This window comes from Bos grunniens, chromosome 9 (assembly GCF_055505025.1).
Source record: "Bos grunniens cultivar Pamir isolate PY7600 chromosome 9, Bosgru_T2T1.0, whole genome shotgun sequence".
Lineage (NCBI taxonomy): Eukaryota > Metazoa > Chordata > Mammalia > Artiodactyla > Bovidae > Bos > Bos grunniens.
The window spans coordinates 26,901,712-26,920,204 of record NC_141173.1 but is presented as its reverse complement, the minus strand read 5'-3'; the positions used below and the strand labels follow the sequence as shown (position 1 = coordinate 26,920,204).

General features: G+C 41.5%; 1 protein-coding gene across 4 annotated transcripts in view; it reads left to right on the top strand.

Moving 5' to 3' along the window:
- Nucleotides 1-18,493, top strand: part of TPD52L1 (TPD52 like 1) — a 90,273-nt gene that overhangs the window by 44,121 nt on the left and 27,659 nt on the right. For all 4 annotated transcript variants that reach the window (XM_086317014.1, XM_086317015.1, XM_086317013.1 and 1 more), the window contains exon 2: nt 15,806-15,921. In XM_086317014.1, coding sequence (XP_086173140.1) covers nt 15,806-15,921 — 116 coding nt within the window. The remainder of the gene's footprint in view (nt 1-15,805; nt 15,922-18,493) is intronic.

Sequence of the window (18,493 nt, the reverse complement as noted above, 5' to 3'; positions counted from 1 at the left end):
TTAGAGAATCCCATTGACAGAGGAGCCTGGAGGGTTACTGTCCATAGCTTCGCAAAGAGTCGGACGTCACTGAAGCGACTTAGCCGGAGGCAGGCTGAGAATGAAGCAGTGTTGAACACATGAAGGGAAGGGTATGACTTGCCAAAGAGCAGCGGGAGTAGAGGATTGGGAGCTGAGATTGCCCAGTTCTCTGAGAATGGCTGATGAGCTGATGCAGGTGGAGAGCAGGCTGCCTGATAAAGACTCTCGAAGGGCTCAGTGTAGAGGGGCTCTGTCCAGTCTTGATGCTCTGCTAAGATGGTTATACTTTATTCTGCATCTAGTAAAGAGCCATCAAAGGCTCTCTGGTGATGTTATAGACCAGCTTATCCTTAGGTGAGCTAAGTATGATGTAGGAGCCCCAAGGAACCCAACTAGAATGATAGGGACTTTTTTTCTTAATATATATCTATTTTAGAAAATTTGAAGAATATAGAAAAGAGGAAATAAATGAAAAAGTCACCTATAAATCCACTTCCCAGTAATACTCATTTTAAAGATTTTTGTGGATTTCCTCCATATAATATTTTCCTTTGCATAGAAAATATATGCATTTTACATAAAATTTGTTTTAAAATTTCAAACTACAGTTTTATATGTTTTAAAATTAGCATGATATTTTGAGCTTTTAATGTTATCATTGTTTTTCTGGAAAATTGGTGTTTTACAATGCAAAATGTTTGTTTTTAACAGACTTATCATAAAATGTAAAAATAATCCTCCATTTTTTTGACATTTAACATTTCACTTTTATGTTGTTAGTTTTCAATATTTGTCTTTAAGATAGCTTGCTGAACATACCAGTTAGTATTGTTAAAAATAACACATCAGTGATATTGTATAATTTTTCATTGATTCCACTGAAACAAGATAATAAATAAATGTTGTTTGTTCTGAATGGAAATGAGGCGTTTGCTTTGATGGTAGTGAGAGTAATTTGAGTTAGACATTAGAAAAGACTTTCTTACTCTAACAATGGGATACATATTTGTAACCATGGGACTCCTGAACCTATAGTCTCATTTTCTGGATAACTTAGAAGAGAAATAGCCAGGACCTAAGTACTTATCTTTCTTACCTTTATTGACTAGGATAGGTAGTGTCTTGTATATATATTTATAGTTTTGTTATCTTTTAAAATTTTACTTATCTATAATTTTGAAATTATAAAATGCAAATTTTGAGAAATTTTAACAGTTACATACTATGTTAGTCCATTCAGGCTACCATAACAAAAATGCCATAGACTCAGTGGCTTAAACAACAGAAATATATTTATCACACTTCTGGAGGCTAGAAAGTCCAAGATCAAGGTGCCAGCAGATTCTGTGTCTGGTGGGAATCCACTTCCTGGTTCACAGACGGCCATCTTTTTGCTGTGTCTTCACATGGTGGAAGAGGGCGAGAACTCTCAGGGGTCTCTTTTATAAGGGCACTAATCCCATTCATGAGGCCTCCATCCTCATTACCTAGAAGTGTTAGTCACTCAGTCATGTCCAACTCTTTGTGACTCCATAGACTGTAGCCTGCCAGGCTCCTCTGTCCAGGCAAGAATACTGGCGTGGGTTGCTATTTCCTTCTCAAGGGGATCTTCCCAACCTAGGAATTGAACCTGGGTCTCCTGCATTGCAGGCAGCTTCTTTACCATTTGAGCCACGAGGGAAGCCCTCATGACCTAATCCCTTCCCAAAGACCCCACCTCCTAATATCATCACATTGGAAATTATGATTTCAACATGTGAATTTGGGGGGACCACGAACATCCAGTCAATTACATATACTTATTGTAACCAGCCAGGTAATACAGAGGTATGTCAAACAGTTAATCTTTTCCCTGTCCAATCTCACCCTTTTGCAATAAATAGCATTAATGATTTGGTGTGTATTTTTTCTCACCTTTCTCAGTACACTTAGAAACACACGGACATTCATGTTCACATATAAAAGGTATTTCTGTTGAGCAGAGTACTGTGTGCTGGATATTTATCCCAAGGGAGCAAAACACCACACACCAATACCAGGAGAGAACTTTAAACACTCTTGTCCATTGTATATTGATATTGGAGTTACCAAGGAAAATACAGCAACACAGTCAAGCACTCGATGGAACAGTGCTTTGCTTACATAGAAAGAGAGAAAGATCAGCTTCATTAGTGTGCCTAGGTCCCTCAGGACTAGCAAGTCCCCTCCCTCACCCAGGTAGACAAGGGCAATGGATCTTACTTACCCCTCTCCTTTCTACCACCATCAGCAATGGAGAGGAATGATCCCAACCCCACCCATGTGGAGTCTGAAATACTGAAAGTAGGGTGTGCTTGGAAGCCATTGCCACATGCTTAAGCAGAGCAAAAAAGCACCCACTAAGCCTGAGATAAGGAAAGAGATTCCCTTACGAGGTGATAAACCCCGCAGAGGCCATGTGGGCTCTTTATCTCTTGGTATGAAATACCCCAGGCCCAAGGCCCTTTCTTATTCTGCCAGATGGAGGTCTGAAGACCTCATTCTTGAGACTGCCTTTCCCAACAGTTTTTATTCTTCTTCCCAAATGGGTCATAGGCAAACATGACTCGGCAATTTGCTTTAACACATTTAGCAACATACAGTGAACCTTCCTCCTGGTCCATGCATGTTGATCCAATTCATTATTTTTAATAACTGAAAAATAGTACTCTGTGCGAGTGTCCTGTGCTTGTCTCTGACATTTCTATACTAATGAGCACCCAGGTTTTTTTTGTTTGTTTGTTTTCTACAGCTGCCAACAATGCTGATGTAAATATTTAATACCTGTTTTCTTAAGTCTTCTTTTTCTTCTGTAAGATTGATTCGCAGAAGTGGGAGGGCAGGGTCAGAGGGGCTCTCAATCAGTTGTCACAGTCTGGAAGTGAGTGACGTGGAGGAAGACCACGTAAGGTTGTTTCTCTACAACCTTATCAGCACAGGCTGTGCTCCCACATTCGCATTTTTGCTAATCTCTTAGATGAAAAATCATATGATTTTTCAATTTTAATTTGCATTTTCCTTCTTACCAGTAAGGTTATATTTTCATATTTTATTTAGCCATTGCATTTTCTTGTATTTAACTTGCCTTTATGCATGCTAAATCGCTTCAGCCGACTCTTTGCGACCCTGCAGACTATAGCCTGCCTGGCTCCTCTGTCCATGGGATTCTCCATACTGGAGCAGGTTGCCATGCTCTCCTCCAGGGGATCTTCCCGACTCAGGGAATCAAATCCCCATCGCTTCTGTCTCCTGCATTGGCAGGTGGGTTCTTTACCACTAGTGCCACCCAGGAAGCCCTAGACTTTCCTAGTTCTTGCATATTTTATTTCTGCTAAAGATTTCGTGATTCAGAAACACCTCTTTCTAGCTCCTTTAACATTTATTTTCCTTCTCAGATTTCAGGAGAACAGAGATTTTTCTCCTGGACATTGTCAATAGCAGCTATTTGAAATGCTAAAGTTTTAATAAGTGAAACTGGATAAATGTGAATGTTATTGAACTGATTGTTTAACGTAAAGGGAAGACTGCCTATACCTCTGACCAATGCTTTTTAAATGATCAGGCCTTGGAGTCAGACTGTGGTACCTGTAGCTGATTGTTTAAGAAGAAAGAGGGGAGAGAAAGGGAGACCAAGAGGAGGGATTTCTTTTTTAAAAAATGAGTGTTAATTTTTGTTGATGAGTTTGGATCCAGGATAGTTTATTACCCTGGGATTTTCATGTAATAGAAAAGAGAACATCTCCCTTCTTGTTCAAGGCAAAAATCTGAGGCTGGGTGTTAAATTTGGAGGATTTATCTTTTGTCAATTTTGATTTCTTTTTTCCAAATTCCAAGAGAGGCAAACTTGAATATGTATGTATGGGGCTGGGGGTTGTGAAATGAGGATGGGGATGCCAAAGAAAAGGATGGTTTAAAGGTTTAGATGGTCTACCTATTTGGGGTTTGTCTATACACACTCCTGCAATAGTTTTATTTTTCTGCATCAGTGTAGGAGTTTATTCAGAGAAGGAAGTTCCTAGAGTCTGTCCCACAGGAAGATTAGCTATTTTTGTTTTTCCACAACTATTTGTTTGTTTTTTTAGTCACAAATTTGTGGCTGCTGTGTTTTTATGACTGTGTTTTTGGGTTGCTTTGGTCTGAGTTGCAGATTTATCCACCATGCATCTATTTTGTGTGTGTTGAATTGTGCCTTTCAAGACCAGCAAATGATGGTTTGAAATGGGAAACGTATTCTAAGTGCCTTAATCTTATACTTGAAACACAGGCCATTGGAGAGCCAAGATGATTCACAATAAATATTTTATGTCTTTTCATTGAAAATTGACTTCAAGTTTTTCTCCGTGGTTTGGAGTGTGTTCACTTGAAATGCTTGTAAGCAACAGAAGCCATTGGTGTGAATAGGGCCATGTGACTGCAGGTGAGGCATAAAAGCTCAGGTCTGCATGGCTCAGATGCATTGTGATGCATGGTGGTCCCACGGGAGTGACATTCAGAAACAGCCCCTGGCAGAACGCATCTACCACATCAACTGTAAGGAACTTAAGCTTCTCTGTTGCTGGCTTTCATTTCAGAAAACCTGACTAACATCTTATGCTTGTTCCCTTGACCCACTTTTAAACATTTTTTTTTAAACTTTTTTTCTACAGTATTCACAGTTATCTTTTATCGATATATTCTAAAGAACATAAATTAACACTGATGTTGGAAAGTATAATACAACTATGTCCCGGGTGACAGGAAGAGAACCTTTCTACCACAAATGTTGCTGTTGTTCAGTCGCTCAGTCATGTCCGACTCTTTGCAGCCCCATGGACTGCAGCACATCAGGCTTCCCTGTCCATCACTATCTCCTGGAGTTTGCTCAGACTCATGTCCATTGAGTTGATGATGCCTTCCACCATGTAATGCTCTGTCATCCCCTTCTCCTCCTGCCTTCAATCTTTCCCAGCATCACGGTCTTTTTCAGTGATTTGGCTCTTCTCATCAGGTGGCCAAAGTCCTGAGTATATGTCTGTTTTCAGTTTGTGGGGATGTTGGGTAAGATCCTTCTGTGGATCTTACCAAATGGAGTTAACTTTCCTGGGTCACCCATCATGTCTTAAGGATCCTAATTCATCTTAATCTTTCTCATTTTACTTGTATCTTTTTCAAGGAAGTAGAAACTCAGAATTGTTTTATCTGCAATTATAGAGGTATAAACTCAGACAGAACACTGATAGAATGAAAGCTAGCCTCAGGTTTAACTTAGTTTTTGAGGGGACTAAATGCAGTAACAGAAATGGAGTGCTGGTACCAGGGCAGCTGATATATTGATGTGTGTTGATTGTTACTTCTCTGCCATGTTACTTACCACTTTTGTCAATGGCCATCACACTGGTTGTAAGTCTTTTTCATCTTATTGTCAACACCACAGAAAGATAGGTGTTCTCCTGACTGAACATTGGATTTAATGTATAGGCATTTGAATAGCACATATGTAAGGTCATGATAGCTAATTAAATTATTCCACAGATATTTATGGAGTACCAAATATTGAGTGAATAAAGTACCTCAGAATCTAATGGAGGAGAAAGACAATGAATCATACAGTTAAAATATGGCATAAGTGCTAAACATCTTGATGTCATCGAACTCTCTGTGTCCATCCCAGTGCTTACCAAATAATCCTTTGCTGTTCATTTGGTTTCTCAAATAGATATTGTTTTGAGAAAGTGAAGAGCACAGACTTTCCCGTTAGAAATTTGATGTACTTGACAATCTCCCAGAAAATCTGTTAGTAAAAGCTATCATCTAAGAGGGGGATTACCACAGTGTGAAATAGTGACATAAAATATCTGGACCTAAGAAAAACCTCAGATGACAGTTTGGAATCTGATATCACTCAAATATGCAGCCAAGCAGGTGATCCCAGCCTGAATGGCCAGCTAGTCTTTCACAATAATAATGGCCAGCTAGTCTTTCACACTGTACTTAATGCAATGACATTTCCTATAGTTAGCTCAGTAAAATGATGCCACAAAGCAAGCCACTCACATGGGCCTGGGAAGTGGCACTGTAGCCATAGGGTGAACAAGGCCTGTCTATCCTCAAGTGCCCGCAGTTTTCAGAGCCTTCAGGAGCACCCTGAAGATGTGGGTTGGCTGGGAGCCCAGAGGAGCCTGGGGTAAACGGGGCCAGTTCATGCCATCTGGGATTCTTATCCTGGGAAATGAGTAAGAGCCCTGGTCAGACTTTAGTCACAGAAATGATCATTTAGGTTTAAGTGCATCTTGGATTGATCTGAGCTCCTTGAAGATAGGCTGCCCTTCGGGGCTGGGAAATGCTTGTGTAAGCACTGAAGTGAAGTGAAGTGAAGTCGCTCAGTCATGTCCGACTCTTTGCGACCCCGTGGACTGTAGCCTACCAGGCTCCTCTGTCCATGGGATTCTCCAGGCAAGAGTACTGGAGTGGGCTGCCATGTCCTTCTCCAGGGGATCTTCCTAACCCACAGGTCGAACCCGGGTCTCCCACATTGGAGGCAGACGCTTTAACCTCTGAGCCACCAGGGAAGCCGCTGGATGCCATATACTTTCTGCTAACTTTAATTCTGTTGAATTTTGGTGACCTCATCAATACCCAATGCAAAGGTATGTTTTCTTACACAATCAGAAGACACCCACCTTGTACATATGCATGAGTGAGAAATGGAAGGAAATGTTTCCATACTTACGTTGATCTGTATCTGTAGTAGCATGTTACTTCCATCTCTAGCCAAAGTTAAATTTTGATCAGTCATAAATTTTTCTTTAGAGATGAATACATTTTAACTAGCATCTAACTGTGTGGGTTATCACCTAAATAGCATATTTTTTTAAAAAGCAGAAAGATGGAGTATAAGAATTTAATTTAGTCTTCTACAACCTCAGAAGCATCTTTAGATAAAATACTTAGTAAAAAGCATAAAGTCTTCCTTTAGTTAGCTGATTAGTAACTCTCAGGCTAAGCATTACAGAGATGACTTGTTTTAGTTACATTATTAAATGACACCAAAGCTTTAGAAAACAATGCTATTAATAGTGATGATTCATGTGTTCTTCATATTTTAAGGACACTAAACTTTTGCAAGACAGTGTCTGAAAAGTTTTCTTCATAAACTTGTTTAACTATAACTATAGTAATATATAGTATTGTGTGTTTTACTGCAATTTATAATGCAAATTATACTATAGCTTATACTCTATATATGCTATTTAGTAGCAATATGTAGAGCAGTATATATCATAAAATGTAGAGAAAGCAAAAAGGCAACATTTTAGATTAATTTAAGGCACACAACACATTAGCTTATTTTCCTAGTGTTGTTGGCAACTTGGTAGGATTCTCAGAAGAGAAACTGAAGAGGAAGGGGAGAGAGAATTTGGAGAAAGATGGGGTGGTATGAAAACAGGAATGACTAGAATATGACTGAGGGACATAGCATGTGACAGCCTGTTGGGTTTTGAAGCATTGGTGGGAAAATCTTAGGTAAGCTAGTTGGAATCATCACTTGTAGACTGCTGTAGATGGTTTTGAATGCTAGTATTAGAATTTTCAAATTTAGTTTAGAAACAAATCTCATCCACTTAATGTTTTTTAAACTAGTTTTGACATGATGAGAGTATTGTGTTCAAAATATTAATTTGAGTGTTGTGTAGGTTGAGTCATGGAGAAAGCCACTGAAAGCAAGGAGATAAAATTTAGCTGAGATTTAAATACTTTTGAGTGTGTAGTGATAAAAGCCTAAATCACAGTAAGCAGTAGGCACAGCAAGCAATATTGGGTTGTAGCAGTGAAACTTCAAAAGGATAGACAAATATGACGGATAATGAAGAGATATGCAAAGGGCATCGAGAAGACTTGATAGGATGTAGAAAACAAGCTTATGGTTATCAAAGGGGAAAGTGGGTGGGGAAGGATAAAACAGGAGTTTGGGACTAGCAGATACAAACTACTATATATAAAATAGACAGACAACAAGGTCCTACTATATAGCACAGGGAGCTGTAGTCAGTATCCCATAAGAAACCTTAATGGAAAAGAATATGAAAAATCTATACATATATATATATATATATATATATGGCATCCGGTCCCATCACTTCATGGGAAATAGATGGGGAAACAGTGGAAACAGTGTCAGACTTTATTTTTCTGGGCTCCAAAATCACTGCAGATGGTGACTGCAGCCATGAAATTAAAAGACGCTTGCTCCTTGGAAGGAAAGTTATGACCAACCTAGATAGCATATTCAAAAGGAGAGACATTACTTTGCCAACAAAGGTTCGTCTAGTCAAGGCTATGGTTTTTCCTGTGGTCATGTATGGATGTGAGAGTTGCACTGTGAAGAAGGCTGAGCGCCAAAGAATTGATGCTTTTGAACTGTGGTGTTGGAGAAGACTCTTGAGGGTCCCTTGCACTGCAAGGAGATCAAACCAGTCCATTGTGAAGGAGATCAGCCCTGGGATTTCTTTGGAAGGAATGATGCTAAAGCTGAAACTCCAGTACTTTGGCCACCTCATGCAAAGAGTTGATTCATTGGAAAAGACTCTGATGCTGGGAGGGCTTGGGGGCAGGAGGAGAAGGGGACGACAGAGGATGAGATGGCTGGATGGCATCACTGACTCGATGGACGTGAGTCTGAGTGAACTCCGGGAGTTGGTGATAGACAGGGAGGCCTGGCGTGCTGCGATTCAAGGGGCTGCAAAGAGTCGGACACGACTGAGCGACTGAACTGAACTGAACTGATACTTCAGTGAACAAAAAGAAGAGTTGATAGCTTGGTTTTCTATTCTAGGGTATTGGTTCAATAAGCATTCATTAAGCAACTCCTATACAAGAGGGTTTGGGAGATGAAAGCCCACCCTGGACTTTTTCCAGTGTTGGATGGTGGTGAGGCTGCATATGTTACAGCTACAGACTGTCATAGGCGACAGTCGGGGTTTATGTCTCACCCCTGCTCTCAAAGGCTGGAGATAGGTTACCCCCACCCAGTTCTGTCCTGCCTCAGGGCTCAGGCCTCGGTTTTAGGACGTGGCAGTGCAGAGGCCTCACTGTACTGCTGTTAGCATTTGAGGCCTCTGCCGATACTACAAGGTGGTGCCTAAGAAACAATATTTTGGCTTCTTTGTGGAAGATTTAGTGAATCCTGTGGAAAGGATTCCAATGAATAAATTTGTTTTATAGCTTTAATTTCTGCCCTTCTCAAATTAATATGTATTAGGGGCTTTGTTCACTTAAAGATAATCATAAATCCAACAGGATTGAGATTAGCTCAGTTGTTTTTCCCTTAGGGAATAAGTGGAGATACTTTGAAGTTTTATGTTAAAAGAATGCCTAAAGCTATTTTTACCAAACATCCTAAAGAAAATGTGATTAAGTAATAAATATTGCAGTCTTAAATTTATTATTTAAAACATGGTTAATTTTCATTTGAGCTATTTTATTGAATTCTTTTTTTAAGTCCGTAGGATAGCTGTGTGTTCTTTTTGAAAATATACACTATTCTTCTTTGTTAGGCTAAATTTGTTTATTTCTGAATATTGGTGCAAACACACACATACCAGCAAGACTATTTTGCTTTTTAAGAGAAATTCTGTAACTTTTCTGTATTTGCCAGCAATTCAGGATATGATCACTCAACTGAAATCACAGTTCATAGTCATTTTAACTCATAGCTGTCTATACTGTTTCAATCATATACATGAAGCCACAACCTAATCCACTGACTCTTGAGAGTCCTTTGGACAACAAAGAGATCCAACCAGTCCATCCTAAAGGAAATCAACCCTGAATATTCATTGGAAGGACTGATGCTGAAGTTGAAGCTCCAATACTTTGGCCATCTGATGCAAAGAGCTGACTCATTGGAAAAGACCCTGATGCTGGGAAAAATTGAGGGCAAAGGAGAAGGGGAAGGCAGAGGATGAGATGTTTGGATGGCATCACCAACTCAATGGACATGAGTTTGAGGAAACTCAGGGAGATAGTGATGGACAGAGAAGCCTGGCATGCTACAGTTCATGGGGTCGCAAAGAGTCGGACATGACTTAGTGACTGAACAACAACAGCAATTCATTGGAGCATTTGACAAGGATGCATTAAAAGTGTGCTGATGCCAGTGGCTGGTTTCATTTCAAGACTAGAGGGGAGATATTTTAATCCAGAGCTCACTCTTGATTTGTGTTTACCAACATTTTGTTTACTATTCTTCAAATGGCTCTGAGATATAGAAGGGTTAGGAGTCAGACTAGCCTAAATTAGAGCCCAGTGACTTGTGACTGAGCCAGACTCCCAACCCAGGTCCTATGAGTGAGAGACCCCATTAGCAATGGCTGAGACCAGCCCACAATGACTTCTCAGTTGGATCTGGTTCAGTTTGTTGTCATTCAGCCCCATATGTGGGACTGACCCATCTGAGTCATTACCGGCCAGTGGTAGATACAGTGAAAGCAGGAAGATGCTAGCACTGGACAGGTATTTAGAGACCTACCTGCTTCCCCAGGATGTCACCTCGCCAAGGCAGAAGCATGAATCCTGCAGTAGAGTCAGACCTGTAGATATTTGTTACTTTTATTAAAACGAATCTGTATATTTTGTTGCATGTATTAAATGAAAGGAAATCAATCCCAAATATTCATTAGATGGACTGATGCTGAAGCTCCAATACCTTTGTCATCTGATGTGAAGAGCAGACTCATTGGAAAAGACCCTGATGCTGGGAAGGATTGAAGACAGGAGGAGAAGGGGACAACAGAGGACTAGATGATTGGGTGGCATCACCGACTCAATGGACATGAGTTTGAGCAAACTCTGGGAGTTGGTGAAGAATGGGGAAGCCTGGCGTGCTGTAGTCCATAGGGTCGCAAAGAGCTGGACATGACTGAGTGACTGAACAACAATTAAATGAAAGTAAAACGGTCATCTTTGTGTGCAAAGTACTCCACAGCAGGACCACAAGATTTATTCACACTACATCTTGGTGTACATACATGTGCTCCATTTTGTTTTTTAAACCTATCCCTGATCTATACCTGTATCCCTACCACCCTTGGGCTTTGGATAGTGTGGAAGAAGAAGTGGTTTAGTCCATTCCAGTACAATCATTTTTAAAGCCCCTTTAAGTAATACTCAATTTCTCAGTAAAAGTACCCTTGAGCTCAGAATTCTCCTTTTATAGCTGCCCTTTCCCTTGTCCCAGCTAAGAGGGTGGCTAGTATATGGAAGCAGGAAGGCCCATGTAGTGCCTTGTATTCTGCACTGGCTCTTTGGGCAGCTGGGACCATGAAGTCTTCTGCTGCTGCTGTTTCCTGCAGATATTGCTTGTGATCTTGTCTTCCTCACCTGAGTTTGGGCCCAATAGCCCTTCCAGGCTGATTCAGCCTCACTTTGGCACTCACTGGTGTCAGATCTCTCTACCTTCTCCATCCAGACCTCTGGCCAGAGCCAGGACCCTCCACTCCGGCTGCAGGACCCCCACCCCTGGCCAAGGTGGCAAGTTTCTCCCTAAGTACGACAGGTATTCTGGATCCCATGCATGGTTACCTGACTGCAGAAGATTGAATTAGGAAACTAAACACAGGGGTCAATCTGCCCCACCACCCAGCACCTGAGCAGTTTACAGAGATGCGGCTGCGTTCCAGGTTGGTATGGGACAATCTGAAACATTTATTTTTTCTAGACATCTCACCCCAAAATAAAAGGAGAGTGGGGACAGTCTTCCTGTATCAGTCAGGGACCAGGAAAGAACTTGATGGATGGCATGCTCAGAAAAGGTGCCTGGTTTAAAAGGGTTTAATGAAGGAACTATTAGAAAGATAGGAAGGATTAAGGGAAACGAACAGGGGATGTTGTAGTTCTTCAGAATGACAGCAGCAGGAAATCAATACAGTCCCTAAGCTGGAGGAGAGGTCAGGGTTCTAGGAACTAGACGAGAGCTGAGCTGTAGAAGAAAACTGCCTGACAAAAGCTGTAGTCTTTGGTGGTGAAAAGCTGATTCAGTGTTTTGATATACTGAGCCACCTCATTGGAAGAGACCCTGATGCTGGGAAAGATTGAGAGCAGCAGGAGAAGGAGACAACAGAGGATGAGATGGTTGGATGGCATCACCGACTCAATGGACATGAGTTTGGGCACACTCTGGGAGACGAAGGGCGGGGAAGCCTGGCGTGCTGCAGTCCATGGGGTCACGCAGAGTCGGACATGACTGAGTGACTGAACAACAAATACTCCATTTAAAGTTATTATAAAAATATTGGCTGTGCTTTACAATATATCCTTGTATCTTATTTATTTCAGATAGTACTTTGTCTCTCTTAATCCTCTACCCCTATGTTTTCCCTTGCCGATCCTTCTTCCCACTGGTAACCAACAGTTTGTTCTTTATGTCTGTGAGGCTGTTTCTGTTTTATTTGTTTGTTTTTTTAGATTCTACATTGAAATGATAACAAACAGCATTTGTCTTTCTCTGTCTGACTTATTTCACTAAGCATAATACCCTCTGGGTCCATCCACCTGTTGCAATGTCTTCTCTATTCTTTCATTTGTTGAGGGACCCTTAGACTGCATCCATATCTTGGTTATTATAAATACTTATGCTATGAATATTGGGGTACATATATCTTTTCAAATCAGTGCTTTTGTTTTCTTTGGGTAAACATGCATAAGTGAAATTGATGGATCATACAGTAAATCCTATTTTTGGCTTTTTGAAGAACCTCCATACTGGCTTTCCATAATGGCTGCACCAATTTACATTCCCACTAACAGTGCACAAAGATTCCCTTTTCTCCTCTTCAGCATTTGTTATTTGTGGTCTTTTTGACAATAGCCATTCTGACAAGTGTGAGGTGATATCTCATTCTTCATCTTATCCCTCCTTTCTTTCAAGATTTTCCCTTTTTTGTGTATCTTAAGAAATACTTTCTTACCTACTGCTGCTGCTGCTGCTAAGTCACTTCAGTCGTGTCCGACTCTGTGCAACCCCATAGACAGCAGCCCACCAGGCTCCCCCGTCCCTGGGATTCTCCAAGCAAGAACACTGGAGTGGGTTGCCATTTCCTTCTCCAATGCATGAAAGTGAAAAGTGGAAGTGAAGCTGCTCAGTCGTGTTCAACTCTTCGAGACCCCATGGACTGCAGCCTACCAGGCTCCTCTGTCCGTGGGATTTTCCAGGCAAGAGTACTGGAGTGGGGTGCCATTACCTTCTCTGCCTTTCTTACCTAGAAGTCCATAAATATGAAGTCCCATGTTGTCTTGTAAAATATTTATAATTTAATATTGGTGAATGGTGTGAGGGTGTCCCATTTTTTTAAAATATGGGTAACAAGTTATTCCAGTAGAATGTATTGTATGACCTCCCTTTATGTGGAGAAGTATAAATGCCAGCGCTGTCATAATTCATGTCATAAATAAAGCTTCCCTATATGTGTGTGCCTGTGTCCTATGCCCTAGAGAACAATGCATTTGTGTTGACCAGATGCTGACAAACTCCATAGGGAACCTCTTTATTTTTTTGCTAATAAAGCATTTTGCTCACATGACAAGTCAGAAGTCCCTCGACAATCTGTGGCACAATGGTGTCACCAAGAACCCAGGCACTTCCCACGCCCCTTACCAAGAGTCTGTGTGGTCATGATGTTTCCTCACTGCTGCAGCTGTTCTAGGCTTCATATCTGTATATTTCCATTACCAAAGTCAAAAATAGTTTTATTTAATACCTCTAATCTCAAGGTTTGTTTGTAATGATGCTTCCAGTGGAGGTGATGGAATTCCAGTTGAGCGATTTCAAATCCTAAAAGATGATGCTGTGAAAGTGCTGCAGTCAATATGCCAGCAATTTAGAAAACTCAGCAGTGGCCACAGGACTGGAAAAGGTCAGTTTTCATTCCAATCTCAAAGAAAGGCAATGCCAAAGAGTGTTCAAACAACCGCACAATTGCACTCATCTCACACGCTAGCAAAGTAATGCTCAAAATTCTCCAAGCCAGGCTTCAACAGTATGTGAACCATGAACTTCTAGACGTTCAAGCTGGTTTTAGACAAGGCAGAGGAACCAGAGATCAAATTGCCAACATCTGCTGGATCATCAAAAAAGCAAGAGAGTTCCAGAAAAACATCTACTTCTACTTTATTGACTATGCCAAGGCCTTTGACTGTGTGGATCACAACAAACTGTGCAAAATTATTCAAGAAATGGGAATACCAGACCACCTTACCTGCTCCTCAGAAATCTGTATGCAGGTCAAGAAGCAACAGTTAGAACCAGACATGGAACAACAGACTGGTTCCAAATCGGGAAAGGAGTACGTCAAGGCTGTATATTGTCACTCTACTTATTTAACTTATATGCAAAGTGCATCATGCGAAATGCCAGGCTGGATGAAGCACAAGCTGGAATCAAGGTTGCTGGGAGAAATATCAATAACCTCAGATGTGCAGATGACACCACCCTTATGGCAGAAAGTGAAGAATAACTAAAGAGCCTCTTAATGAAATTGAAAGAGGAGAGTGAAAAGTTGGCTTAAAACTCAACATTCAGAAAACTAAGATCATGGCGTCTGATCCCATCACTTCATGGCAAATAGATGGGGAAACAGTGGAAACAGTGAGAGACATTGTTTTTTGGATTCCAAAATCACTGCAGATGGTGATTGCAGCCATGAAATTAAAAGATGCTTGCTCCTTGGAAGAAAAACTATGACCAACCTAGACAGCATATTAAAAAGCAGAGACATTATTTTGCCAACAAAGGTCCATCTAGTCAATGGTTTTTCCAGTGGTCATGTATGGATGTGAGAGTTGGACTATAAAGAAAGCTGAGTGCCGAAGAATTGATGTTTTTGAACTGTGGTGTTGGAAAAGACTCTTGAGAGACCCTTGGACTACAAGGAGATCCAACCAGTCCATCCTAAAGGAAATCAGTCATAAGTATCCATTGGAAGGACTGATGCTGAAGCTGAAACTCCAATACTTTGGCCACCTGATGGGAAGAACTGCCTCATCGGAAAAGACCCTGATGCTGGGAAAGATTGAAGGCAGGAGGAGAAGGTGATGACAGAAGGTGAAATGGTTGGATGGCATCTCCAACTCGATGGACATGAGTTTGAGCAAGCTCCAGGAGTTGGTGATGGACAGGGAAGCCTGGCATGCTGCAGTCCACGGAGTCGCAAAGCGTCGGACATGACTAAGGACTGAACTGAACTGAACTGATCTCAATGTTCCTTTGGATCACCTGAGGATGTCATGAATTCTTGGGGGAGGCTCTATTGGTCTGTCCATTCTGTGCTGAGGGTCAAGGCAGGTGATTTGCCTTGTAGATCCCTGTGGGGATGAAGGGTATTTATTTCTAGTTCACCTTACTCTTAGGGTGTAGCCCTGTGGGGACGTAGATTTATGGAGGGGTCTCTTCATAAAACCCTCTCCCTCAATAGTCCTGGGCTTTGTCCCCAGTCATCTGCATCCCATGGGACAGTGGAAACCGAGGCTGGGATTCATCTCGGTGGCAAATGTAGAACTAATGAAAACTCGTTTATATCTATAGCTTCCCACTTTCACTTAACTTTGGGCGATTCTTAGTATTCTTCACTTTCTTGGCAGCTCATTGCACATTTAGAATGATTTTCTTCTGGAATTTTTAGTTGTTTTTCAGAGAGAGGGTCGATCAGAGTATCTAGTCTTTCAGACTGTGGAACTAGAATTTGGCTAAATTCATTCTTTAAATGACAGTATATTTTACCAATCTTGCCTAAAGGTTTGTTGGAGACCGAACCACTGCAAGGAAGAGATGAAGACGCAATAGCCAGTGCTGACTCCCCTAGCATGCTCTCCGAGGAAGAAAAAGAAGAGTTAAAGGCAGAACTAGTTCAGGTATGCTTAGTGATCTTCTTGTTGCTATGCCTATCTCCGGATTCTCAGAATTATTGTTAGTCTGATGTTGGGTTGGCCAGAAAGTTTGTTTGAGTTTTTCTGTAAGGTTTTATGAAATGGAGGTCCATTTATATGGACCAATATATTGGAACATTTATATGGACCAATAAAAGGTCCATATTACAGTAATGTTGTCTTTCATTTAATAAGATTGAATAGGTGTTGAATTGTAAGATAATTCATTTTCTATGGTATTTTGTGATGCTAATGGTCCATTACCCAATGGTGACCATAGCTTTAAGTTAAGCTTCACCTTCCCCTCACCCCACTTCATTCATCCCAGACTCTCCAAGCTCTAAGGTTCTGAAGTGTTCACGATAGCTCTTAATAATACTGAAGACATTTCAGGTGCTTTCACAAGACACACCCTAAAATAACTTCATGCTCAAATAAAAGAGCAGCTTGTTCTTCTAGTGCAGCAGAGATTATTTTAGTAAGGACAGTGCCTCGGATCAAATGGCCTAGTTCTTTAGCTGGGTCTGTCTGTGGCCACTGATCCAGAACCACCTTGTTGACTTCACATTGGCCACACCTGCCAGGGTTCATGGACCAGTCAGCCTTGACAGAGAACGTCCTAGCTCCACATTTTCTTAAGGCCTGGAATCCTGGATCATGACTTGTTTGTGTCAGTTTTGGTGTCCAAAAGTTATATTCTACAGACCAGTGTTAGCTAACTGATTCTAAGCCAAAATTTAACTCCTTCACTGCTACCGTCCAAGTTTAAGTTCGTACACAATCTCTGTAACAGACCAAGTTTTATAAAATGACTTGATTTTTCTTTCGGCAGTTACTGATAGACAGATAGGTAGATGGACAGACGGATGGATACACACATACATACATCTATGTTTTGTGCACCTGCATTCTATATTTTCTAAACTTTCAACAATGATCATGTATTACTTTGATAATCGAGAAACAGTAAGCCTTGGTTCTCAGTGGTTGCCCCCATGAATATAAAAACCCAAGGTTTTCACACATTTTTGTCTCATTTGGCCACATTAACGATCCTCCAGTGTGTCTCACTCCTAAGACTTTTTGAGCCTGACTTCTGAAAGTAACATCAGACTCCCTGTTACTTGTTCATGTTATCAGGATTGATGTTTTCATCCCTTACGATGCATTAGCCTCCATGCCTCCTGTCTCTCATTTCTGGATTCCTCAGGAGTGAAGAAGCACTGCATCTCGCTAAGGGCAGCAGTGTGACTTCTGGGGGCACTGGGCACAGCTCTTTGCTCCTGCGCAGCAAAAAGCAAAGAAAGTAATCTGCTATTTTTCCTTTTCACATTCCCATTTCTTCTCCCTCCACCTCAGGCCACCAATGCTTTATGCTCACTCTTTTCTTAAACCCGCTTTTTCTGCCCTTATATAGTGCCTGCCCTTCGCACACACACACAAATTAGGTTCTTTCAGACCACACATGCATTCAGATGACCTCAGATGCTAGGGTTTAATTGTATCAAGGACATCTCAGCGGTCTCACCGCTGGCCCTATGAAGAACTGAGATGTCTTGTAAACAGCTCAGCTTATCTACCTCAGTTCTCCAGAGATATTTTTCCAGGACCCCTGCCCACAAGCAGCTCCTCTCTGTTTGAGGGACGATCCCACTGGGTCTGTTAGCCACGTGGGTGGACACCTCACAGATCAGCCTGTTAGATTGCTTTCGAGTCAGGCAATCAGTTGTGGCCATGATCCAAGGCAAGAGCTTTGTGTAGAAGGACGTCTTATGTCTGACTGCTTTGCTTAAAGGAGTCGCAGGGTATGCCGGGCACCCAGTCTCCCCTTCTGTACACTGCCCTCCCTTGGATTCTCCTACTGTCTGTCAGCTGTGCTGGATCCACCCTGCTCCATTTCCCCCACACCCTGGTCTGCTTTTACCTTACGCTGTTTTGTAGCCCATATTCCAGGAGGATACCTTTAGACTTCAGGGTGAATCTGTAACTGCATTCACTCACACAACCAGCATATTGTTCTTTTACCAAGTGCTGGCTGCAGGAAGACCTGTCCTTGAGAAGAGAGACGTAAGCAAATACTGTCCAAGAGGCTACTACATCTTAGATGGAAGTCTGCATTTTAAAAGAGGAATCTGTTCAGTCCTGAGTTTGTTATTGTGGTCATGCAATATGCGTTTTTTTAAAAGTTCCTTCAGCTTTCCTCTGCTGCTGCTAAGGTGCTTGGTCCTTCTGAGGAAGCTAAGGCCATTTTGGGGTGAGGCTCTCACTTCATCCGGCAACTAGCACTGTGCCTGGCAGCCCCCTCCTAGCTAACTCGCCTGCACCCTGGCCTCCATCTTGGAGCTCGCCTGCACCCACTCAGCCCTCATTCCGCACGACAATGAGGTGACAGTCTGGAGGATAAGATCAATGCCTTCATTAATGCAGCTGGTGTACATGTGTTCACTGATTCATGTCAGTATATGGCAAAAACCACTACAATATTGTAAAGTAATTAGCCTCCAATTAAAATAAATTAATTAATTAAAAAGAAAAAAAAAAAGCAGCTGGTGTAAAT